We start from the raw sequence: 27,236 nt of genomic DNA, 5'->3' as shown, positions 1-27,236 counted from the left end.
GCGAGCCGGCGCGCGCCGTGGCCCGCCTCCCCCCTGCCCGTGTCCTCGAGGCACCTTGCCCCTCCCCCTCCCCGCGTGACACCGCCAGGGGGAGGGAGGGAGGGAGGGCAGGGCCAGCGCGTGCCTCCCCGCGCTCCGCCCTCCGTGGGGAGGGGCGGGCGGCGGCACGTGCGCTCCCCTCCCGCGCCCAATGGGAGCCCTCTCCGCTCCGCGCACGCGCAGTCGCGGGCGCTGGGCGAGGCGGCAGGGCCGGGCAGGGGTGTGGTGCGGGCGTTCCGCCTGGCGCAGGCGCGGCCGGGACGGGCGCCGTGCGGGGGGAGGGGCGGGGAAGGGGGGGGGGGGGCGGCTCCCCCCTCCTCCTCCCGCCTCCGCGGGGGCCGGGTGACGCACGTGCGCGCGCCCCCGCGCGCTGTTGTTCGCTCGCTCCCGCGCCCGCCTGCCCGTGCCTGCCTGCCTGCCGGCGGCGGGGCGCGCGCGGCGTGTGGGGCTGGCACGCGCGCTGTTGTTATTGGTGCCGCCGGCCGCGGCGGAGGGAGGAAGGGGGAGGAGGAGCGGGCCGGCGCCTCAGTCAGTGAGTTCTTTAAAGATGGCCGGAGCGGCGGCGGCCGCCGCGACCCCCGTGTACTGCGTGTGCCGAGAGCCCTACGATGTGAGCCGCTTCATGATCGAGTGCGACATCTGCAAGGACTGGTTCCACGGCAGGTAGGCGCCGGGAGCCGCTCAGGGCCGGGCGGCGCGGGAGGGACGAGCCGCCGGGTCAGTGGGCCACCGGGCGCAGGCGGTGGCAGTTACCCCCCCCGGTAAGGGCTGGGGGGACAATGGCTGCGCGGCGGCGGCACGGGGGGGAAACGGGCTCCTGTCCGCTCCGGCTCCCCCCTGCGGCGGTGGCAGTGTCCGGTGCCGGCGAGGGCTGCCGTCCTTGGGCACATGGGGCTTTGCTTGTGAGGGGGCGGTCGGGCCGGGCAAGGCGGCCGGGAGGGGGGAGGCGGATTATGAAAGAGCAACAGATGCGGGGCTCCCCGGCCGGCGGCTTCGCTGGCGGGGCGGCGCCACCGTAAAGTTGAGCCGGCTTTGGGGAGGCGGCGTGTTCCCCCTTCGCCCCGCTCCCCCGGACGGTCTCTCCCGGGACGGGGCGGTCTCATCGCGGAGGAGGCACCGCGCCGGGTGCTGGGGCTTCCCCCGGCGGGGCTCGGGCTAGTGGCTTGGCCGTGCGTTTTGTTTGGGGAGGGCGGCTGGCGGAGGGGCTGCGGGGACGGAGGAGGGTCGCCCCGCTCCTCTTGCCGCTTTGACATTTCCAGCCCGGTCCCGTGCGGCAGCCGCCGACTCGCGTGTTTGTTTTTTTTTTTTGTGAGCCGAGAGTGCGAATAATAAAGGCCCCGGCTGCGAGCAGGGGGAGGCGGAGGTGGCGGTGGGGATTCACGGGCAGTTAAACAAAGGAGCAAGTTGGGGGCCCGCGGCTCAAGTGGCTCGGCCGGGCTGGAGCTGCGGGGGGCTCCGAGTTGCCGCCCCCATTATGTGGGGAGCCCCGGTGCCGGCGTGCGGGACGGGGAGCTGGCGGCGGTGTAGGAAGTGCGTTGTGATTGACAGCAGGACATTTAAATACCCCCCGTGTAACAAAAACAGGCTCCCGGCGCAGCCGGCGAGACAGCACCTCGCCCTCTGCTGGCGCGGGGCGGCAGAGCCCGGCCGGGCCGAACCGAGCGGAGCGGAGCGGGGCCGGCCGTCGCCAGGGCCCCGCCACCGGCTGCCCCTAGCCCGCCGGGTTGCCCGGAAAGCCGTGACGGCACCGGGGCTTTGCACCTTGCTGGCGCGGCCGGGCGCCGGAACAAAGCAGTGCGGCGGGGAGGGCTGCCCGGCGGGGAAAGGTGTCGTGCGGCAGCGCGCCGGCGGTCCGGCCGCGCTTGCCTTTCATCTCTTGCCCTCGGCGCTTGCAGCAGATAAACGATGATTGTGTGTCTGTGTTTTGTTTATTTTTATTTTTATTTTTTTAATTTATTTTTTTCTTTCCCTCAATGGTATAAAAGAAAAATGCTGGCCAAAAGTAGGTTGTGTATCTAGGTGTTACTTAACAGTAATTATTACACACGGGTGTTTTCTTGCCACGTTTTAGGATGAAAGGAGGGCTTTCAGTATTTCAGATGTTGACTTATACGTATGTTGAGTTGATTTGTTCTTTGTGTATGGGTTTCCCTCGACTCAAACCACAGTATAATAGAAACTATGAAAAGGGCTTTGTAAACTCTAAAAAACTGGCAAAACAGAATTGTTGTACCTTTAGAAACAGCCCTCATTAATATTTTTAACTAGACTGCTACTACTCTTGTGAGCACTGTTGTTTGAAGCTAGATACACAACACCTTTTTTTGGATTAAAGTAGCTTAATAAAAGTTTGTCAGAACTTGGTCACTGCCTGTAGTAAAGGTGCAGGCATCATCTGAAGGTCTTTTTATGGTTACAAGTTCTCTCTCACAAATATTTTTCTGCATTTGTGTGTTGTTCAGCTGATCTTAGCAATTTCTCAGCTTACATGCAGGCTTAATTTATTGCCAGTCTTGTGCACTAATATTACTAGGGTACATGTGAACTAATTTCTGAAATTGTATTGTACAGTCAATACTCCTCATAACAAAAGTGGGACAGACTACTCTGTAGCTTACTCCAATCTTGGTCTGCATGATGATTCACAGTGGTTCTTGTGTTTGAGCTCTGTCAAGCAATTGGTAGAAAAAACTGTGCTAGCACTGAACTGCTTTGGTAGGCTGAAACCCTAAGTGTGGAAAGTGAGCAGACCAGCAGAAGCTGGCAAAAGCCATGTTGTTCTGGGATTTAGTTGCATGCTCACCCAGTCTCTTGACTAAGGGAGAAGATCGTGGGAGACCATTGTCCTTTCCCAGCTGTGGTCTGCTCTGGGAGTGCCCTTTCCCTTGGTCTAAGAGTATCTGAAGAGCATTATATAGCTTGTGAAAGAAAATACGCTTTCTCAAATCTTGGAAGTTTTTGGGAACTCCTTAGTTTCATGTTTTCTTGATTTTTTTTTTTCTTTTTTAATTTTTGTCTCCAGCCTGTGGAATAATGAGATTGATGTGGTTCACATTAAGAAACATAAACCTCCATTATTTAAGACTGTGGTGTGCTATCATATTAGTTTGGTGCAAAAGTTTAAATTTTAAATCATTTTAACTAGACTCAAACACATCTTTATTAATCAAAATAGGAACCATTACAATCAACACAGTTTTGCCAACGAGAAATAAGTTTGTTTATTCCTGTAGCATTAAAATTCATGCTTTGGGATTCGATGAACTCTTGGAAAGCATTTTCTGCATCCTGCTGTTGTGGAAGTGTTTTCCTTGCAAAAAGTTATTGAGATGCTTCAGAAAGTGGCAGTCGATTGGTGAGAGGTCAGGTGAATATGGTAGATGAGGCAAAACCTCATAGCCCAGTTCATTCAGCTTTTGAAGTGTTGGCTGTGAGACGTATGGTCATGTGTTGTGGAGGAGAATGGGGCCCTTTCTGTTGACTGATGCTGGCTGCAAGCACTGTTGTTTTTGGTGCATCCCATTGATTTGCTGAGCAGTCTTCTCAGATGTAATGGTTTTGTTGGGATTCAGGAAGCTGCAGTGGATCAGACCGGCAGCAGACCACCAAACAGTGACCGTGACCTTTTTTTGGTGCAAGTTTGGCTTTGGGAAGCGCTTTGGAGGTTCTTCTCGGTCCTGCTGCTGAGCTGGTCATTGCCAGTTGTTCAGTACAATCTACTTTCAGTCACATGTCACAATCCAATCAAGAAATGGGTTATTGTTGTGTAGAATAAGAGAAGATGACAGTTCAAAACTATGATTTTTTTTTTTTATTTTCAGTCAGCTCATGAGGCACTCACTTATCGAGCTTTGTCACCTTTCCAATTTGCTTCCAATGCCGAACGACTATAGAACAGTTGACATTGAATTCTTTCGTGTAGTTGTAAGAGGATCAGCTTTGGTGATTGCTCTCACTTGGTTGTTATCAACTTTGGATGGCCGTCTGCTAGGCTCCTTATCTTCAAGGCTCTTGTCTCCTTTGCAAAACTTCTTGAACCACCACTGCACTGTATGTTCGTTAGCAGTTCCTGGGCCAAATGTGTTGCTGATATTGCAAGTTGTCTCCGCTGGTTTATGACCCGTTTTGGACTCAAATAAGAAAATCACTTGAATTTACTTTTTATCTAATATCATTGCCATAAGCTAAAATAAATATAAAATAAACAGCAAGCAGTAAGTCAGTAGCAAAAAAAAAGGGAGAAAAGCCCATTAAAATGATGCATAACATAACCACATTTATGTAAGAATGTATTCCAATACCAAATGGCAGATTTCAACAGTGCAAAAACTGCAATTCTTTTTGCACCAACCTAATATGTAGCATGTATTATTGGATTATGGGCTCTTTGCTGCTTTCCTATGTATAGTCAAGAGAGTGCCTTAGCAATATGCTAAAGTCTGTTCTGACAGATTGGCACTAGTCTCTTACAATTTTATGTGATTTTATTTTTTTTTTTAATATTCTTGCACTGTCTATCTTCAAATGACTGTATTTTGGCTTACTATCACTATATCATCAATATATTGATATTGTCAACTATGCATTTTATTGCTTCTGGCAAATATTTGCGTGAAAGCAAATATTTTGTAATGCCTTACAAGGTTGCAAACCTATGTTCTGGGTTTTAGTTACTCGACAAGTGGACCTAACATCCTGCCACAATCTTGTGTAATTACCTCTTGCTGAACTAAAGAGCATGTTGTGTGTGTGTGTTTGTGAGATGTTCCAGGTTTCATCACTTTCTTGAATGGCTTGCAAGAGACTGAGATGCTGACAAACTGTCAAATCTTTCAGATAGGCAAATCCATTTATATTTTAGAGAATTTCTGTATTTTCCCAGTCTTTCCATCTTCTTTAAATGAAAACGTCACAGTAAGTTGCTTCCCCCTTTCTAGCTTGTCTAGAATATACTCCAGATAGAATGCAGCAGAAAAACACCTTTATGCTTCTCTAAATGTTCAACTTTTTCTTGAATCTGTTCGGTAGCTCTTGACACCTATTTAAGTTCTTGGCTTTATCTTCAAATGATATGCATCGTAGCATGGTACTTCTCATTCTGTCTCTGTCTCCATTTTTTGATGCTCTGCCTTGGTTATTAGGTTAACTGCATACTGTCTTCTTCTCTTGTTTGTGTTCTTTTACTGTGATACATGTAACCTTATGCACAGAATTTTTTTTCTTTTTTTTTAACCAATCTTACAGTCAGCTCTGTTCTTGGAATATGTTTGTAGAGTTTGCAGAAATCCTATTGTCAGCTTTCAATTTTTTGTCTTTTTTTCTGTCCATGGTACAATACCTGTACTTGGCTAGATTTAGGTACATTGCATAGATGTCACTGAAATCTAGTCTACAAGAATAAGACAGGTTGGAACAAACTGAAGTTTAAGTATATAATCTGCTTTTTGTCTGCAGAATGTAATGTCTGTAATACTTCAGGAGTGAACGATTGTAGAGTTAGCTTTTTAAGCCTGCTTGTTTTGTAAAGCTGCACTGATACTGCACTGTTTGTAAAGGAGCATGGAAAGTCAGTCAAACAGAGAACTGAAAATGCACGTGTCCCCATGAAATTTTCTGTGTAGCTGTTTTCCAAGGGATGTTTTGTCAACATCCATACAGTGAACTTCTCAGTGACAAATAGGGTAAGAAGTTATCAGATGTGTGGATGTCGGTTAAAGTAATAGTCTCTGTCTTTTGAAATGCCTGTAACCTTTTAAATATGTGTTGTGTTTTTTTTTTTTTCAACGTTTAAGCCATATTTTTTTAGAAACAAAGGAAATGTTTAATTCTTCAAAACCAGAGCAGTGGGGAGTAGGAACAGAAAGCATTTTTTTTTGTTGTTCAAAATCAGTAATTTTCCCTAAAACTTGATGATAATGTCAACTTTGGTGTCTGCCTTTCAAGGAGAAGAAAGAAACAATCCATCCAGCTTTGCTCAGCCCACATCATTGATGTTTTGTTTAAATGAAACTTAAATTTACAAGCCCATAATCCTTTTTCTTTCATATTTTTTTAATGTTTACAGAAACCAGCATTTAATTTAGGTAGGTTAGAGGGCAATGAAGAAGATACAGCACTAATCTGTATGCAGTGTACATGTGTATGTATTTCTGTTGCAAAGAAAAATCAAATTCATTAAATTTATATAGGATTGTTTTTAAGTCGATAACTCTTGCTCTGAGGATTAATTCTGTATTCTCTGTAGCCTTTCTGAAATAATTAAGTTTTTTTTCCCCTTCCTGGAACAGTTCATTGATGGTATATAGAACTTTGCTGTTAAAGTGTTTGATGTTTTTTACAGCTTTGTCATTATCAAAAAAACATTTAATAGTATCATTTGAAAAGAAAGGTGATTCATGTACCTTTTGAGGATGATTATTTGAATTGCAGATGCCTTGAGGCTTTCTTCTCAAAAAAAAAAATTTAAACACCAAAATAGCACCTGAGCTAGGTTCATGTAGAGCGTAGGTTTTCTGATACTGTATAGATGTGAGCATGTCTTCATTTGGTCTTTGAAGAAATAGAAAATTGCTGAACCACTCCTTAGTCTGGTCTCAATTTCAAAATCAAGGTTCCCTCTTGCAGCTGTTTGGTTACATGGTACAGGTCCCTGTTAACACACTGGTCTGTACTCTGAAGGCAAGAAAAGAGAAATGTACATGCTATAGTGACTACTTTTCCTGAATTGGTTCTTTGTTTTGGAACTTTATGCATGTTGTTCTACATGATGGGCTTCACCAACTTTTTGCTGCTGAAAGGGGCTGTCCTGCTCTTGGCTGTGTGCTACTATAACTTCTCCTTTGCTGGTTCAGTGCTTATCTGATTGTTTGGTAAGTCAACTCTACTCAGAAAACTGACAAAGCCTGTTCTTTTGCTGGGTTGGCTTTTTGTTGGGTTACTGAGCTGAGTGAGGCTCATCAAGGGTTAGGATAAGTCCCAGACTGTTGGAAAACACTGGTGGGGACTCTGTTGCTAGAAGAGATCATAGTGGATGGGAAAAGACAGGAGAGTTGACCATTTTTCTTCCCCACTGCCCACTTTGGGATCAATGGCTCACCCAGATTTGTGGAATCTTGTTTTTGTGTCTCAGTCTCCATATGTGATTCTGCTTTGAATCTGATGGCCTCAGCCCAGACCCATCTGCTCATCTAGTTCAAGCAAGGCGTTCCCAGTGCAGCTGCAGTATTGCAATCCCAGAGCATCCTCTGTTTGCAGAGACAGATGAAGCTCCTGCATCTGTCTTAAAGGGACTTCAAGGACGAGGTGTGGTGATGCTTCTGTCAAGAAACATGGAGACTGCAAAGAGGAATTGTTACAAATGTGTTCTGGTGCAGGCCTTCTGTTTACAGAAAATTAGGGCTTTGTAATTATAGACCTTCAGGGGCCTGAACTGAATCAACAAATCATTGTCCTGTCCCTAGAGCTTTGTTCTGGCACCAGAGGCTCTTGAGCTGACTTGTGGGCTTTTAGAATGTATATACCTTAAATTCTTCCTATGGCAACTGGGTGTATGTTTTAGAACTCAAGGGAAAGCTACTATGTTTGTTAACCTTACTTTTCTCTGGTTTAGCCTTGTTTCCTCAGAGGTAAGATGGGAGCCTCAGCTCAAGTCCAGTGAGCTGTGTGTCCTGCCAAACAATTAAGTGACTTCAAGTGACTTCAGCTCTACTAAACCCAAAAGCTGAAACGATTTTGGTTAAACTGAAAAGAAACTAATAATAATAAGGATGCCAGACTAGCACTTGTGTAATTGGATGTCTGTTTCCAATCCTTTTATGTTCTTCATTTGAGCAAACCATTTGTTTTCCTCTTGGTTCCCATCTGTGAAGTGGGAAGACTTATTAATATATATTAAAGTAGATGTATTCTGACATAATAAGTACTGTAGAGAAGTAAGTATTCAAATTTTTTCCATTTTTGAAACTGTGTAACAACATGTAGAATTACACGTACAAGTTTTCTTTACAGTTTTGTGGAAAAACTGGCTTTATTTGAAGTATGTATACTTTGAAAGTTAACACTTTTTTCCTTTAGGTCTCTAATTCAGTACTTTTTTCATTTCATGTTCTGGAATAAAACATAATAGATGTTTTAGAATATGCATTCTGACATAATATCTACGACAAAAAAAAAGATCTGCAAGAGAACTGAGGTGTACCTAATTCTGTGGTTTGTTTTGTAATTAGAATTACAACAAGATTCTAGTGAGTTTATAAACAATTGTTAAATGCTAATAGTTCTAATTTCTGAAGTGTAAATTACTTATTGCCTAATCAATGTTACTTAAAAGATGCAAAGGTTCAGAATTAGTGATTTAAACACTACCTTTAATTTCTTTGTAATGTTACAGTTGATCCATATCAATATTTTTAGTATAGTTGTTTTTTTCTTTGGCTGTTCTTGACCATGCAAATGAAGGCACTACAAGTCTTCATGTGTAATTTAACTGGCTAATAGTGCATTGTTTATTAACTATTTAATTTATGATGATTTTGTATTAAAGAATGTCGAAATTTTGTTGATGCTTATGTAGCACTTCAGTGTCTTCCTTTCCTTTTGTTATATTTAATACATGCTTTATTTGACTGAAGAATTACAACATTTTCAAAAGGCTTTGATTTGTGACTTCTGTATCTATAAACAACAGAGCTAAGAGAAGTCTGGGTAGGGGGCTGCTGCTTGGTACACTTAATTCCTGTATATATCTGCTAGGTGCAACGGTGCTGATTTTGAATATTCCTTTTTATTATTTTTTTAAAACATTATCTGTTTATAAGTTTTCTTAGAGCAACACAATGGCAATAAAATGGATTAAGCCTTACAGTGGAGTATCACTGTTAACTGCCAGTGGGAAAAATCACATTAATTTTGTTTTCATTCTTCATTTGTGGTTTCTGGCTTTTTGTGGACAGTTCTCATATTCATTAGCAGATTTCTAATGCTAAGTGCAGTTTTCTGTGCAATTTCTATATAATCTTTTGAAAGACCATGGGATACAGTGTCTCCATTCTGTTTACATGACTGTTTATACAAGTTGAAGATGAACTCCTACAAATATTTACATGAAGAGTATTTTCCATATGTAATTTTAAAATAAAATACCTTTGTCTCAAAACAACTCTGAGTAATCAGTAAAGATTTCAGTATAGTGTGCATGCCTGAAAAACAGAAAAATGCTCGTTTTTTACATTTGTCTGAAGTATGAAAATTCAATTAACAACATTGCTATTGCTTTATTGGCAACATAGGAGAGAGATTTTAGTGAAATATACAGCTTTTAAAATAGCTAAGCTATTTTTCATATGTCAGTTCCTTCTAATGTATTGTAACATTAGCTCATGGATACACAGAGGTAACAATCTATGGAGTATGAATAGTCCTGAGATGTCTGCTATATGGTGGTAATATGGATTTATGTGGCTAGTTACATCTCCTTGGGTCAATTCTGCTTTTGAATGGAATTAATATTTAATACTGTTTTCTCCATTACTTCAGCATTAACTAAAGTAGACTTTAAAACTGGGCTTTCGTTTTGAAAATATTGAGTTCATTGTTGCTCAGGCAGGCATAAATGTTCATGTTTGCCACAAAAGCAAGAAGGCTTTTTTTTTAAAAAAACGTCTCACATCATCCTGTCTTAAAAGCCAACTAGAGTGAGGATGACTGTTCTAAATTTTTAATATATTGTGGTATGAAGTCTATTTATTTTCATTTGAAACCGTCAGCTGACATTGCATCTAGCCTGGAGAATTCATTTCATAAATTTAATTGTGTTTGTTCCATTTACATTAATGCTTTATTCACTTAAAGGCTCTTAAAGCACTATTCATGAAAATAAGTGCAAGGAAGGGTGAGTTTCTGAGAAATGAAGCCTTTGATACTGAGGATAAAGGATTGATCTGATCTGTCATTCTTACCAGTTATCAGGCAGCATTGTCTGAACAGACTGACATTTTCGTTTTGGGGTACTGATGTTTGAAGGCCAATAAACAAAGGCCAAATTGAGTAAATGAAGAGCAACCAAAGGAATTGCTGTGTCTTGTTACCTGATAGTACTTGTTGGGTACTTGTGGATTGGCTTGCTCAAAGTACAAATTTTTAGTTTTGTTTCAATAACAGAAATGTGTATATTTTCACTGAAGGATTAGTCATGCTGTTGACTTCCAAAACTCAGCGTCAAGAACTAGAGGAAGTGAAATGAGACACTGCAGAACTTAACATGTGCAGGGGTACTGATGGGCAGATCTGTGAGCTGCAAAGTGAAGTACGGAGTGGTCTAGGAACAGTACCAAAAGTGAGACAACCATGCTAACGTGACATTGTGCCCAGGCAAATGTTGCCAGTCTACCTCTCAGGGTAGTGTTTTCCCCTTTTTATTTCATGATGGTGTGCTGTGTTGACATGCCACAGCCTCAAGCCCAGACACACTGTCCTAGGCATTTCTCTGTGCTCTATTGCTTATGTAAGTTAGGACCAAAACCACGTTAACAAAAATGGTGTACACATGTAGTCTGTAAAATCACATATTAAGTTGTGACTACAGTATATGTCTCCATGGAGTATACATCAATGTGATGCAAAGGTGAGCAGCAACTTGCTGCCTCTGGTGCTGTGCCCTCCTGTGTGAATTGCTAGGACCTCTGGGGACATAATTTTGCTTCTTTTAATGCTGCAGTAAAATGTGCTGCTTTGGTGTAATGAATATGGGAGAAGTAGTTTAGAATGCTGTTCTTGTTCTTGCCGAGAACAAATGGGACAGCTGTAGTACTGGGTGACTGGATGAGCATCCTTGCTGGAAAGCGTCTTAACCTGAGTGAAAGCAAATGCCTTGGCTGTAGCTTATACTTCCAGCGTGGTCAGCTGGTTTGTCCTTGACTCATCATGAAACTCCAGTAAGAAGGATTTAGGTATGAACTAGAGTTAGGAGTATCATTTGAGTAGATCACAGTTTTCTAAAGCAAAGATGTAACTCTTAAGTGCTTCTGCAAATGTGAACTGTTGGCTTTTATATTTTACCAGTAAGGTAAAAGTCTAATTTTATTTATTTATTTAGAATTGATATCTCGGCCAACTTTGCCAAATGAGAATATACTGTGTGTTCTCTTTCCTGGTCCTTATTTGAGTATGGAAATAACTTCATTGGCTAATGAAAAAACCACAAACCCTCCACTTTACAGAAGAATAAAACTTTTTCCTCTTAGTTACTTCTGGTACTAGATACTGAATAGACTTACTACTGTAAGAGAGATCAAAATCTTGGGTATTTGTGAAAGGAAGGTATCGCTGTTGATACCAGTGCTTGACCTGTTAATGTGAGGTGCCTTTACCTACCTCTTACAAAGATATGTGATACACAAGTGATCTTCCCAGAAGTGTTTTTCTTACCTTGGATCTATTCCTTAGTGTATCTCTACAATCCTGTTTATTGCACTTTAGTGCTCTTGTGCCTTTTTTCTTTTTCCCCAGCTTGTGAATGTCAAAGCATGTCTCCAACCTAATGGGCTGAGCCTTTGTTTTTCATAGGGTAGCACTGCATTTCATTATCTTCTTTCTTTGATGCTACATAGTTGTAAACAGTGATGTTATGTGGGGAGGGGGACAAGGAAATGAGGCAAAATCATGGAAAACGTAGTAAAACATGGGAGAATAAAGCTTTAGCCTTTAAGTATGGTTGGATGATCAGTGAAATGATTTTGAGGAAACATCGTGTTTGTCTGGACTAAACTTATATCAAACAGGCATTTGGTACATTTACATCATGTAATTAAGAGTGAATTGCAGTGCACTCATTACTGCTCTTGGCACACATGTACTGAGAATGGAAGTGAATGCATCCCTGCAGTATGGGATGTCAGTTCCCAATGCAAAACTATACAGAAAATTCCCAGGGAGTTGCTTGTGGACCATGTAGTAGCTTGAGGCAGGAAAGCCTCTATGTGAAGTTTTCTGTGCTGTCCCAGGGCAACACTAGTAAAATATAATATGCTTTTTATAACACATTAGTAAATGTTTTGAATAGTCTGTTTTTTCTGTTGTATTTTTTTTTTGTACAGCTAATAGAGAATTTGGAGACAGGTAGATGTGTTCTATATACTGGATTGTTGGTTAACACAGCATAGTAAAATTCTGTTTCTTATGATGCCAACCTGGGGAAGCTGGACAAGGCTCTTTCCAGTGTGAATGTATGCCTTGCTCTGAGCATCTGAGAAGTTCATCGGCTTTCTGTGAAGTTTGTGCACAATGGTACTTCGGAACTAGTTTTTGGTTAGAAAGGGTCTCTATCCTGTAGTACACTTGGCAGCATCATGTATACCCTCATACATGTTTGGAAGAAAAGCTGCAAATCTCTAAATAGATCATTTTTGGAAACTTATTGACTATATTGGTAACTTACTGACTATGTGCTAAGAGGCTGGGAGTTAAAGTAGATATTTCCTTACACAAAAAAAACCCATAACTAAATGGGACTTCTGGTTTTCAGGTGTTTGAACAATCTGAACCGAGATTAAGAGATTATTCTGTTCTCATGGGGTGTGTACAAAGGGAGTAAGCAGCATAGTGAAGAAGAGACATTCTTCTAGGTGAAAAGCTGGATGGAGAGAAGACAGGAAAGTGAAGACAATGCAGAAGGAAACATAGAACGGAGAATACATGGAGAATATTGTCTTGTACTGCAAGAGTCTGGAATTTTAAATTTGAACATTAGTTTGTGAATAAAAAAACCTCTGTGCTAAAATATCCTCTGCAATGGCCACTCTGAAGTGAAGTGTAGAAGATCCATGTTCTAATGCATCGAGTTGGCTTGCGGATGCTGATACAGATGCATGGTTGAGTTTTTGATTTGATGGAAACTACTTTATTGTGTGCAGAAAAGAAGTGATGATCAGCATTAATTTAAACTGTAGCTTTCTGTAAGTTTCTCTGAATGGAATCTAACCTGAATCAGCTGTATCAAGTCCAATCTTAATTCTTGCATTTTCTGAAAATAAATACGCAGTTTGAGATTGCCTTATGTAACTCTGTGGTTTGAATTACTAAGAGTAAAAACTGTAATTTTTTCAAAAAGCTGAATCTGTTTTTTTTTTTTTTTAAATTGTACTACAAAGACAATTGTCACTCTTCAAGTGGCTTGATTTTTTTTTTTTTTTTTTTTCTCCCCTTGGTATATTTAGTTCTACTTAATTTCATAGCCAGGACCATGAAATACAAACAAACAGGTAAACTTCTTCTATAATTGAATTGTAAGAAAAATTACTTAATACTTCCTACTTTCAGTGAATTATTGAACTCATTGAAGGCTCCTTAGAGATCATTGACCTTTAAATTTTTGGAAACGCTCATAGCAAAGGATTGTTCTCATGTGAAGTATTTACTACATTTTGCTAATTATTAAAGAAAAACTTTTTTTGAGATTTTCAAAGTATCTTAGTAGAGGTCGTAAACAAAAGCAAAACATTACTATCACTTTCAAAACACAAAAGCAACAACTGTTGTGTGTTACTTGTACTCTACAAAGTCTGACACATACAAGTCAGGTTTTAGGCAAATATTGAACAGTTCCTGAAATATTTAGAGAAATGGACAGTTCTGCCTTTTTTTTTTTTAAAAAAAAAAAAAAAAAAGACGCATTCATAGTCAGGATAGACCACATTCCTTTAGGAAGTACTGTTAAATCAGACGACTAAGAAAACGTTTTAGTGTGTCTTAAGACCTGCAAACAGTTGTGCTATAACGCATTCTCGCTGTATTTATTCCCTAATGTCAGGAGAAGGGACCAGAACTGCAGATAGTCTTGTTGGTGTCTGAGTGCACTAACCAGAAGATTATGTTTGGGTCATTATTCTGCCCCATATTTCTTGGATTCTTTTCTGCAGAATAAGAGGCCAGAAGTGGGGGAGATAAAGAGTATCTTTACATAAAAAGTTACTTGGAGGTGAAAATTTGCTTGAGATGTGTGGGCTTGAACTCCCACAACCTGAATAAGCACTGCTGTCATCTCGCATGGAAAAACGAAATTGTTTCTCCCTCCTAACTTAGTGCCCAGTACTTTGAAAGTACGGCAGCTGTGCTTGTCTTCTGGCTTAGATGCAGGGGAACGTGGCACATGCTGGCTGGGTGCACAGGGCGAACTGAATAGATGGTGCTTTTGGAATTTTCAGGTCAAGTGGTGAGGTGTTGAGTGTAGGTACCTGTGTGCTGTCTCCTGAATTTACATAGACTTTAGAGGCCAGCTTCCTTATTTGGATCTTGCCCTAGTAGAGATCTATCCTATTTTTTTTTTCCGTGTTCTTATAATTTCTCCTTCATTCTTCTTTACTCTGGATTTGAAAGTAGTTGTTCTTCACAGCTGTTCAATTCCAAGGCTACATCTTGTTGTACTTGCTATTTTAACTAGTCAAATTATTATCAACTGGTGTGGAATGGACTCCTCTGGTAGTCTTACTTTTGACTTAAACCAGATTTATAACAGTGTATTGATAGACCCAAATTAATCTAGAAAATTTTTATTTATTAAGTAACTTTCACAGAACTATGGAGTTTGGGAGAGATCTCTTAAGATCATCTAGTCCACCCCCTAAACTCAAGCAGAGTCAGCTGGAGCAGGCTACTCAGAACTGTGTCCAGTTGGGTTCTGAGTATCTTCACTAATGAAGACTCTGCAACTTCTCTGCTCAACCTCTTCCACTGTTTGACCGCTCTAGCAGCCAAAAAAATAAATAGATTTTTTTTTTTTCCTTGTGTTCAGATGGATTTCATATGATTTAATCTGTGACCATTGCTTTTTGTCCAGTCATTGGCCGCTACTGAGAAAAGTCTATCACCCTTCCCCTCCCATCAGGGGAACTTATACACATTAATATTTACATACACTGATAAGATGCCCCTGTGCTTTCTCTAGACCTAAGGGTTGCAGCTGTCTCAGCCTTTCCTCATCTGAAGGATGCTTTAGTCCCTTAATCATCTTAGTGGCACTTAGCTGGACTTGCTCCAGTATGTCCATGTCTCTTCCATGGGGTACCCCCGAACTGGACCCAGCACTCCTGATGTCACCTCACCAGTGCTGAGTAGAGGGGAAATATCACCTGCCTTGACCCTTTTGCAACTCCTAATGCTTCCCAGGATGGTGTTGGCCACCTTTGCCACAAGATTGCTATGCTGGGTTGTGATCAGCTTGTTGTCTACCGGAGCTACAAGGTCCTTTTCTTGCAGATCTGCATTCCAGCTGGTTGGCCTCCAGCGTGTCATGGTGCAGATCACCCTTGCAGACAAAGCCTAAGACCTGTAATAATGTGTGCTTTCACTCTTAGAATTGTGAAGACATAATTTACTTAGTTTATATAAAAATATTTTCATATATACACTTCTTGCAGTATTGACACCCAAAATAAAACACTTGCATGTGTTGCTCTTTGGCAAACTTCCTGTCTTCTCTCATAGAAACAATTAAACAAAATTTGAGTCAGAAATTTTCTCCTGAAGAATTAGTTTTATGTTTTTCACAATAAATGAACAATAATGTCTCCTGTAATTTTTACAGGAATAGTAAATGTCTGGACTTGTTTTCAGGGGACTTTTTGCAGTAGGTCCTCTGCTTTATACATTTCTTATGCATTTCTTGAGCATCCTGTTTCAAATGTTATTGGTGTTTTACCAGCTGTCAAGAAGGCATTGTAAGAGCTATATCTATATACACTAGCATGATATTTTTTTTTTTTTTTTCTCATCTAAAAACTGTAGAGCTGAGTAACACAGACTGTGAAGTAAATATTACCTCTGGAAGTGTTTGTGTGTAAAATCTAGAATTAAAATGTAGAGCTGTGCTTTTACGAATAGTTTAGGTGACACTTTGAGTAGCTTATGATAGAGCAAAACTGGCTTCAGCAACCTGAATTTGAACTTTTTAGAGTTTTAGATTAAAATCAGTATATCAAATTGTATCCATAATAAAAAAAAATTGATGCAGATTAATTCTAATCTTGGTGCTGATGTAACTCAACCCCCAAACTCTATTTAGCTTTGTTCTGCACTATTTGAAGTTTCCACGTGGTCTGAAAATTACTGTGCTTCATTAATTCCATCTGAAGAGGATTGAACAGTTAGATTTCTGTAGATGGAATAATGTGTAAAAGTAACTTCTTGATACGTTACAGACTCCATGGATGCAGTGTGGCCAGTATGCCCTTCTGGACCTCTATAAGCAGCTGAGAATCCAGTAAAAATCTCTAAGTTATGGACATTATCTAGTTGATAGAAGGAGCTTATTCTACTTACTGCTCTGCCAGCCAGCCAATGTAACATCTAATATTTAAACTCATTATCTATGTATGTGAAACAGTTTGCTTGTATCATAGCTTAAATAGAAGTTAATGTAATCAGCTACTCCATCTGCATTTGAAATGAGGATGGTGAGATGGTGAGCCAGAGATGATGAGCCAGTTTGCTTTCAGATTTCTTCAAAAATGAAGCATCTGTCTCTGCTTGCTATTGACTGCAAGTCTATTTGCCTTATAAAAGTAAGGTATTTCAAAGCTATAGGAGCTATCATGTATTATTTTATGTTGTGGTTAGAAGATGCAGAAATTATTCTGCTCACTAAAAAGTTCTTAGCAATGTCTGAAAAATATTAAGAGCTGAAGGGGGAATTACACAGTTGAGAAGCAGAGGAGTTTAAAAAAGTATTTTGAGTGTGGGGTTTTTTGTTTTCCTTAAAGGAGGAGAACTGTTAAATGAGTTGAATTTTGAAGGCAATAAAAGATTATTTTCAGGTATAGCTGCAGAGGTTCTGGGTACTACTGTGAGTGTTAAGGCTACTTAACAGGAGGCTCCAGCAAGTCTTTAAAACCAATCTGGTTCACAAATTTTCAAACCAGTTAGGTGAGACACTGTTTTGGTATAAGGAGTCAATTTAAAGGTGCATAAAGCAGGCTGAAGTCAAGTTTGCTGTTGCTGCAGCCTGTAAAAGCAGCCAAAGAGTCATCTAGTAACCCTGGAATAAGGCATTTGCAGAAATGGTGTCTTAAAGTTGCGCTAACACTGTTTTACTGGTGCTAGAACGCAGGAGACAGAAAATGATATTGGCTAATGTTAGCAGAAAGTCATTTTCAAATCATGCCTGACATAATTTTCCAGTGAAGGGGCACAGTTCAAAAACAATCATTAGCTTCCTAATCAATCCCCTCAGGCTAGGAAGCCATTGTGGGTTTGTTGCTGCTCACCTCCATATCTTTTTTTATCACTGTGCTTGAGAACAAGTCAGATCTGATGGTGTCTCCTGGCAGTATTACTCAGGATGTCGAAGGCTTTACAGACTGTCCATTGCATAAAATCACACAGTACTGATAGTACTTGGCACGCTTCATGATCTCTTCAAACCACTGATCTTTATTAGACAACCAGTTCTTTCTAAATGACTAATATTTATTAGGCAACTGGAGTAACCAGCTAGTACTCTCTATAGGAGGCTGCACTGTTTGGGTTACTTTTTTGCTTTTCTGATCTGTTACAGTTACTGTCATACTTCATTGCATTACTGGGTAGTGTGTTTTGTAGGCAGATAACATTGATAGTGGCATAAAGTTATACATCTCCCTGGTACTTGCCTCAGCTGCTCTTGTTGGAGCTGAAGATAACTGATCTCAAGAAACCTGTAAAACTAAACACTTCATCAAAGAAAAATTCGGATGCCTAAAGGCAGGCAGACTAAGACCATCTTAAATGCTGTGCTGTCTGAAAAAGCTTGATTCACTTACAGCATCTAGTGCCAATGTAACGTCTTTTTTGATGTGCAGGGTATATAATTATAAGAAGTTCTAGGAAGTTTTTCAGATGCAAGGAGGGATGTTCCCTGCTATCAAATTGGTGAGCTATTGGCAACTTATCCATTAGATTTGAGTAGTTCTGAGTATTAGTGAATAATGAGGACAGAGTTAACACCATAGACCTGACTGGGTCTAGTGACATGCATTGCCAAAAGGGGCAGTCCTACTTCTCATACCCTTCTCTCCAGGTTACATAGTCCTACTCCCTCCCATGAATTGGCTCTGACAGTTGTCTGGCTGTGCTGTAAGCTAACCTGATAAACAGGCAGAAAACTGGCTAGGTTAGTTTCTGTCAGATAAGCGAGTGAAAACAGGTTGCTGTGTAACCAGGCAAGTACCAGGGCCATTGCAGGGAAGGGGAATAGGAGTGCTTGCTTTGAAAGGAATGAGTAACCTTCCTCTTCAGTGGCTGCAAGCTACATCATGCCATTGTTTCCTAAGTTTTGTTTGTCATGTTGGGTTGAACCTCAGTTTCTCTTCATAGGCTGTTTGTGATTCGGTTAATTTCTCTTTTCTTCCCTTCCAGTCCCCTCTCTCTTAGAAACAAGAAACTAGTATGGCTATTCTTTGTACAACAGGCCCTTGCTACCTAAGAGGAAAAAAGTTACAAACTTACAAACTCTTAGCTGGAACTGAAATTTGTGGTGATGGTAGTCAGAGGACTTGGGATGCCAGTAGTTCTTAAAATCACATCATATGCAATCTTTCATTAAGATGACTAGAGACAGACTGATAATTAACAGGAGTTTGCGTGCACATTGGTGCTGAGGAAGATTAAGAAAAAACATAAGAAATTAAAAGTTGAGGCAAGCAAATGTGTGTTGGCAATATATAACAACAACAAAATGTTTATTTAAATTTCATTTTTATATCTTCGTTCAGGAAAAGAGTTGGCCTTCACTTGCTATATTACAGTTGTCATAGTTGCTTTATTCCTGAATGAGTGAAGATTTTATGAACTCTCCTACTGGCTTCCTTTTTTGACCCCCTTGGCAGCTCTGTAGTAGTAGAGCTTAGCCTATTTCTTCCTCTTCTTTTAGGGAAATAATGGTAGCAGTTCTATTCTCAAGTAGAATAGAACCACACACAGGGATTCAGTTAAGATGTCTCTTTCAAGAGAGCAATGGCAGCTGTTTTAAATGGGTTGAAGATTGTGTGGTTTGGTGTGTATTTTTTTTGTTTTTTTCATTTAACAGAATTGAGATATAATGTTGGTTCTGCTTCTAAAACCTCTGTGGTTTGAAGCCATTATTTTTAAGTACTTTTTTGTTTCTTGCTTGGTTGTAAGTTGGTGTGGTGTATGTTTCCCACCCCCTTCCCCCCCCCACCCAGTTGCAAGCACAACTACAACGGAATAACCCTGCCTGGGAACTAAAGTAAGGCAAATAATGTAAATAAGATGCAGTTATCTGTCAGGGGCTTTTACTAGCTTCTGGAATATCTTAGAGATGAAGAATTAAACTTATGTTGGCCTGGAGTTTTGAAGAAGAGACAAAAATACATAATGGAAAAACTTTCTTAAAGACCTAGAAAACCTCTGTGATCAGTGTATAGGGAGGCAGTTAATTTTTGTGTTCTTTCTTCCCCTTCCAATGCCCTCTCTCTTTAAACCAAATAATTAAAGTGTATTCTTCTGTGTATGGAAGGCCCATGCTATCTAGTAGGAAAACAAAGCTGTTATAGACTTTGCGTTATAACCAGAACTAAAATTCATGTTGGCTATGGTCAATTAAATTTGAACTCCAGTATTCCTAGAAATACTTGAAACCCAGTGTTAATCCTTTTTCCTGCATCACTTGTGCAGTTGCATCTTCTCCAAGAAACAGTGCCTGAAGTAATGTTTGGCTATTTTTTCTCATTTTCCTTGGTGCGTCAGTCTGGCCTGATTGGGAAAATGAATGGAGAAAGATGGGAGTCTGAACTGCTACAGAGAATCTTTCTGAATTCCTGAGCCAAGTGCTTTGCTTCATATGTGAAAGGTTGCAAAGATTACTGTTTGTAAACTGCTAAAAAAATGTTCTTCAGGTCACATCGATGTACTCTTTTTTCCTTTTTTTTTCCTTTTTTTTTCTTTTTTTCCTTTTTTTCCTTTTTTCCTTTTTTCCTTTTTTTTCCTTTTTTTCCTTTTTTTCCTTTTTTTTCCCTTTTTTTCCCTTTTTTCCCTTTTTTCCTCTTTTTTCTCCTCCTTTTCTGTACGTCTTATGTATTGATTCTCTTGCTGGTGTCATCCTGATTTATGGCATCTGATTGGTTTCACACTGAAATAAGGCCTTCAGGTATGACTGCTGATTTTAGAATGCCTTTGCTCTCACTGGCATGTTGTTTAGTTTTGAGGTCTGCTCTAGTTTTCTTAGATGTTATTTTGCTGATCTTGATGCAGCTTATTGTGAAAATATCTATGCTAAAAGATCTAGGCTTCTTTAGATCTTAATTTCTGTAAAACAGTGATTTTAAAAGGACAGGCACAAAATTTAATGGTAAATACTAATTTAAAGCAACTTGATACAATCAATCTGGTCAGGTTGACATAAGAAGGAGAGAGAAATTTGCTATGTGCTTAATAGACAATACTAAACAGAAGGGATATGTCAGAAGTACTTTGGTCATGTTAACTTGGCCTAGTGATGAAATTGTCATTAGGAAAAGTATTTCTCTTAAAACTGCTACATGTAATCCATGATGATTGATGCTATTATGAGTTAAGCTGGACTGTGTGTCTCAGGTTCCTGACAGTATTAGATTGGAGTGAAAGGCTGTTTGACTTCAGTTTGTATTTTTTTTCTCTGTTGTTTGTTTTAAGGCACTGTGGTTCTACATCTGGTGCATAGAAGTTTGTAACTTTATTGTAAATTTAAAAAAATTTAATTGACAAAGTAAATAATTGTATGCCTAAAAGTACTAGCAATATGATTCCAGAATTGTTACCAGGCTTATCATGGTAAGATTACGAGATAACCGGTCATTCCTTGCACTTTCCATTTTTTGATCAATTTAAATTACTTTGGTGTAACTCCATGCATTTTGAAGAGGGAAAAAAAAAATCTAACTGCCACTTGAGGCTCAGGTTTTTAAATCTTACTACATTTATTATAAGTTTTAGACTCTCTTTCAAATAAACGTTTTTTTAGCTGTTTTTATGCTACGGGATGGTATGTGGTCTGTCAACAGTATTGTCATACTATGACTTTGTCTTTTTATTCCTAGTTAAGTAGCTTAATATTGTCCCTGAATGAGTGACAGATGTGGATATTTGATTGTGGCACTGACATCTTTAGTACTTCCATTGTTTTAACCTGCAAATATTGCCTACTTGGCATCCTCTTCCCACTTGGAAAGAATAGGCTTGAACTAAATGACTAACCAGAGTTCCTTAAAATTTGCTGAATTGACTTCCTACCCCATGTTTTTTTTTTTTTTGTGTTGTTGTGATAGGGTAGGAGAAGCTGTCCTTTGCATAACTTGCAAGCTTGCTAGTTGATTTTGACAATAAATCATATTTTGGAGTTTGTTACGCTCAAAGAGATTAGAACTGAAAGCAGCAACTGCAGACCTTGTTACAGGTAAACGGAAAAGTTTAATACTTGCCTACTCCTTACAGAGTTATTTGTTCAGTATATTAATAGAAATATCTCTCATCCGTGATGATTTGAAATTCAGTAATAAGACCTGATGCTAGAAAGGCAATCGTCAGTCTTTTTCTATATATGTGTATATTGTTGGCATAAGATTACTAAACAGACATCTCTTTGCTTGTTCAGCAATCATTTTTAGAAAGACAAAATAGTGTAGAGGTGAAATAACAATGTTTTCAATTATTGTGTCTTGGAAATAAGATATATTGGGTAAATTACTGCATAGAACTGTAACATGTAACATGTAACGTTTTATTTATTTTCTATGTGTAGGAATCTATTCTAAAGCGTATCTAAAAAAGTGAGCTGAGTGGTGATTAATTTTTTTCCTTTGGGTCAGCTTGTTGAACTGACTTGTCCTGTGGCTGCCTGATGGTTTAGTTCTGGTGAGAGACCAGTGGAAATCCATGGTCAGACAACCGGAGGAAGGAGGGTTGGACCTTTTTTTCATCAGCAACAACTACACTTGGTTTAGTATGATGTGAAACTGTACCCTGCAGTAGTGACTTCTGTTTTCGGACAGTTAAGACTCTCCTGTTACTAATGAATTTTTGCTGCCTCTAGAATGTACTTATTCCTTTCCTCATTCCATAGGGCCTCACTGTCTGTGTATCTTCTCAGCTGTTCTGTGGATAACTGGAAATTGAAGAAGTATTTTTGGGGATGTACTCTGTCATCTAGTGGGCATGAGTTAATAGGGAACCTGCCTATTCCCCTAGTAATTGTCTGTAGCCCTGTATTCCTGATAACAGGGAACATGCTCTAATATCTATTGTATTTTTCTGCCATTCTAGGATTTTTGTTAACCTCTTCCTACTGGATGCAAATACGTCTGCCTATTTTTTTTTCTCCTTTTACTGAATAAAACCTGCAGTGCTGTTTGAGGCATAGCAGGGAAAGATTGTGGGTGCTGATGCAGGGGTGGATTGAAGAAGAGGATATGTGGAGTTCTTATTCAGAAATAGGATAGCAGAGAAAGAAAGAGAACATTAGCCATAGTGTTTATTCAGGGAGAATACAGGGGAATCTTAGAAAATGTAATTTTCAGTAATTATGTAGCTTGGAAATGATGCCTAATTAAACATGCTAGCAAGACTGCTGAACGTGCATTTTTGCTGCACAATGACAGCAAAAACGTCAGGCTGTTCAAGTCAGACTGGAAAACCAAGAGGTCTTTGGGCCTGAACTTTGTGTCTCCCAAGAAGAAGGTAGGAGACTTAAAAAAAAAACTTCTTTGACTCAATTTTGAGCTATAAATCAATATCTAATTGTAAAATAATATCTGTCTGACAATATCTCTTGAAGTAGTAGATGTTCACGTGTCACTTTCTGCATCTACTAGGTGAAGCTTTTAGGCACAAAGTGTCACGCTTGCATTGAGAGTCAAATGGAAGCTACTGTGGGAAACTTGTTATGAATTACAATCTAGAAAGAAGAGTCTGTTAGGTTGTTTTACACTTCCTGCTGGAAGAGGGGGCAAAAGGTGCTTACAGAATTGAGGTGATAGGGGAAAGGAACAGAATACAGAATCTGAGAGGATGTACAACCCAACTTCTCATTTTTTCAGCTTACTCATTTTTTCCATGTTGAGGATGTTCCATCTGTTCTCTGCAGTCCTTTTATTAGATCACTGATAATTGCTTACATCTCTCAGTTTTCAAAATGTATTTTCAGTGTGCCTTGTATGCTGAAAATCTCAGAAATTTCCTATTTAGGAATATCTTTCTGACAGTTGATAATCTGGCCTGTTAGTCTTTTCAGCTGTGACAATTAAATTGGGAAAATGGGCATCCAAACTTTACTCATATCTTGACTTTTCTAGTGCTATGTGTGTAATCATTTCCTTTTAATACTTGGAATGTTATTTAATGGTAGAGCATATGCACTACTTGTTTTAATAAGATGAAATAGCTTTTCAAGTAGCCATGTCCCTTTGAGCACACTGGAAATAAGGCCTTGAATCAAGAGTGCTTTGGGTTTTTTCTTAAACCAGGATTCTTTCAGTCATACCAACAGAGACAGTTAAGCAATCTCTAAACGTTGTGGTCATGATTGAATACATTAGAAGTAGGGAAAAGCCAGACTGGATTGAGAGCAAGCAGGTATTAGATGTGGAAGGTACTGCAGCCTGTGTGCTGACTGACGTGGATCCAATACTTGTTCAGAACATTGTGCTGCTGTAAGAAAGAAGAGGTGCCAGGTGCCTTGTGCTGCTTAGGATGTACAGCCATGCAGTCTTCAGGGATAATGCCTCCTGTAAATGTTTTTGACTTTTGCAAACTCCTTGTACCAGGCATTCCAGCATAGTTGTGAAATAGTTTTTTAATCTGTCATACTGAATGATCTCTATTCATCTCTTAAATTCTAAATTAATAGCAATGCTACAGTAGAGAACAGCCTCTGCAGGATTTCTTTTTTTCCCTGTGAAAGAAGCCTTATTTCCACTTTACAGAAAAGCAGAGGTCCATTGCTATCTATTGCTATTAGATAGTCCTCTTCTGATAGTTTTTGATTTACACCTGCTCCGTTTACATAGTTACAAATGTAATAATCAAATGGAAAGTTGAGATTAAATAAAAAACATCCACCCTCTGGTTAGACTTAAGTCTGGAGAATTGGTTCCTTGAGCTTTGGAGTAGCAAGGGATTTTTTCAGTTGCCAGAGATGGGCATGTTCTTCTATGTGAAAAAACCCAGTGCTGCCCAGTTCTTCTACTACCTCTTGCTGACCTTGCCTTGACACTGGACACCTCGGGGAAGTTATGAAAGTCTCACCACTCAGAAACTGATATAATGGAGTCTATTTTTTGCTAAATTTTTCTGCTGTGCTACTGCTTCTAGAACCATTTCAAGTAAAATTGGGCCTGTTGAGGCCTTTCACCTTCATAAAGATAATTAGAGATGTGCTTTAGTGTAGCCTCCTAGAGATGATGATTGTTATTAGTCATATTTTATATTTTGTAATCCTGTAAACATTTAACCATTCCTGAGGATTAATGTACAACCTCCCTGCAGGAGATAAGCAATTCAGAAACCAGGTAATATATACTAAAGAAATTTCAACTCAAATGGGTGGCGAGGTGAAGGATAATAATGATATTTCATTCAGGAAAACATCAGTGGATTAGGAGTGTTACTGTTTTTGAGCATGTTAATGCTTTCCAGGCTCTCTGCTACATCTTGGTGACCTTGCTTTGATGCTTGAGGTCTGAAGTTGCACTTAGCACAGTAATTGATTGATTGCTGGTAGCCAGGATGATTAATGTCAGATTTGTCTGTGTACTTGGGAGAAAGGGACTGAGGAAAGTGACTTGTAATGGTGCTGGATGTGATTGATATGTTCTGTGGCATCCGTGGCAATGCTTGTTCTTGCAGGTGCTGATGCTTTGTTTGCCCTTTGCGTCAGTCAGGTATCTGCTACTAGATTTGCTTCCAGTATCTCCGAGTTAGTGTGTTGTCTTTCCAGTTCTGAGTTTAGAGCATAAATAGTAGCTCAAAAATGTTACCTTCTTTGTTGAATGGCTGTTCCAGCTGTGAGATTCTAATACCATTTTTGTGTTGGCTGCTGTCTCTGTACACAAAGCCCCATGTGCCTTCATGAAAGGTTATGGAATTAATCAAATCCGAGAAAGTGTTCAGTATTTAACAGAATTTCTGCCTTATTTTCAGGCTATTTCTAAATTCTATAAGAGATAATAAAAGCAACATTCTTTAACAGAATATGACAAACAGTTGTCAAAACTTGAAGGTATTTTTACAGTACTTTGATGCAAAGTTCTTACTGTTAGACAGCAAAATAATCTGACTGGGGTGATGATGAACTTATCGAATAAATACAAAGAAAAAGGAAAGGGACTAAGTGAAGTTTTCCCATGGGGCACTGTATTTCATTGAATAAATGTGCAAACTTGATCAGGATACAGTCCAAAATGAACATCTTTAGCTGTTCAAAAATCAGAATGGGATTCCTAAGGATGTATAAAACCAGCCTGCTCATTTGGGGCTTTTAGAGTGTACATTTTAAAACATTTTTCTTACAATACATAGGATTATGAGTCACTCATTGATTCTATAAAAAGAGAGAGAGCACAAGCAGAAGGAAATGGGACATGCATTTTTAAAGACTACTTCTGCCTGCTTTTTTGTTTATGTGTCAGCTGAATTTTCATGTGATAACAATTCATGGAGTTGTGTTCTTAAAGCAGATACTAAATATTGCAAGAATTGGGATGAACTGTGGCAGCTGAGTTTTTGTATTTAGATTTTAAAATAGTATGTATATAAAAAGCTCTATAATCTTTAAATTTCATGTGGTGTATAGTGAATGGAGAAGCAGAAGAACCAGCTGAATCTGTTAACAGAGGATTCAGAATGGTGTACTTGTCAGTGATAGTTACATGGGAGGTGCTCCTCAGTTTCAGATTTCATTTGCTCATTGGTGCACTTTGAATGCTTGGCTATTTAGAATAATGTTTTGGCAGCATGTACTGGCGCTTGCTGGAGCGTACCAGCAGCTTTGGCACTAGGCTGCTAGGGAGAAGACTTGTTATAGTTGGGTCATTTCAAAGTGTTAGTGTTTAAGCTGTCATTACACTTTTGATATGAAATGGGTTATCTGAATGCAGTAGTGTTCAAGTTCTCTTGTTACTAGAATGCATTGAATATAAATAACTAATTTTGGTGTAAACGTTCAGTGTTGTAGTCTTTCTTCTGTATTATAAAGTCAGCAATTTTATAAATGTCTATGAAGTTCCGAGAGAAAGAACTCTGCTAGGATTCAGATTTTACCAGCAAATATGGGTTACTTTTTTTTTTTTTTTTTTTTTACTTGAGAACTTTGTGCAAAAGCACTAGTGTTTCAACTTCTAAGAAAATATACTTCATTTTGACTTTAAAATTGTGTTCTTTAGATATACAGCAGTGTAGATACTTTGTCATGACTGTTACAAAGATCAACTTTAATCCCACTTTGACATATCTGGCAAAAAATGTGCGCTGGGAAAACATCACCTCTCTCAAGTGCTCTTTGAAATACTTCTAGCTATTTTAAAACAAAAACACTTCTATGCAATTTTTTGTGTGGTCACTTGTGTAACTTGCAAAACTAGCTCTTGTAAGGATTTCAGGAAGAAAATTGAAGTATTCTTCATTGGTTTGTCTTGGGGCGCAGGAATCAGTTATGTACTTTTTGTGGGGGGCTGTGAGGGAACCAACCAACGAACAACAAGAACAAAGAGCAAAAAAAAAAAAGAGAAAAAAAAAAAGCTGTGATATCTTCTGTAAATTGGCAGCAAGTAGACTTCAGTTTTGTTTTTGGTGTGTGTTGTGGTTTTTTTTTTTTTTCTTTTTTTTTTTTTTAAGTAGCAACTTTTATAAGGAAAATTGCGTGAATTATTTTGCATGAACTGTTTCCTATAATTAGGATCAAAGCTTTTTGGGGGATTGAGGGGTAATGGTATACAGTGTGGAGTAATTTTTAAAGAAATTTGATTCTTGTTTCCTTTTTATGATTTTTTTAATGGCATTCTCTGTTCAGTAATAAATTACTACTCTATAATGTATGTGGCAACCTGGTAGTTAAGATAATTTGATATCTCATTACAATTTTGTAGACTAAGCATATTCTAGTAAAAAGTTAAAATTTAATTATTTTTTAGCTTGAAAAATACAACTTACATTTTTTCTCACAAGCATTTTAAAAATATTAT

At 39.5% G+C, this 27,236-nt stretch overlaps 1 protein-coding gene across 2 annotated transcripts in view; it reads left to right on the top strand.

Moving 5' to 3' along the window:
- The first annotated feature begins 446 nt into the window (after positions 1-446).
- The window catches only part of KDM7A (lysine demethylase 7A), a 67,956-nt gene continuing 41,166 nt past the window's right edge, over positions 447-27,236 (top strand). Inside the window, exon 1 of one of the 2 annotated variants that reach the window (XM_071798275.1) lies at positions 447-702. In XM_071798275.1, coding sequence (XP_071654376.1) covers positions 587-702 — 116 coding nt within the window. In that variant the 5' untranslated portion in view covers positions 447-586. The remainder of the gene's footprint in view (positions 703-27,236) is intronic. The other variant, XM_071798272.1, reaches the window with a different exon arrangement.

The sequence above is a fragment of the Patagioenas fasciata genome, chromosome 1 (genome assembly GCF_037038585.1).
Source record: "Patagioenas fasciata isolate bPatFas1 chromosome 1, bPatFas1.hap1, whole genome shotgun sequence".
NCBI lineage: Eukaryota > Metazoa > Chordata > Aves > Columbiformes > Columbidae > Patagioenas > Patagioenas fasciata.
This window is presented reverse-complemented; position numbering and strand designations above follow the sequence as displayed.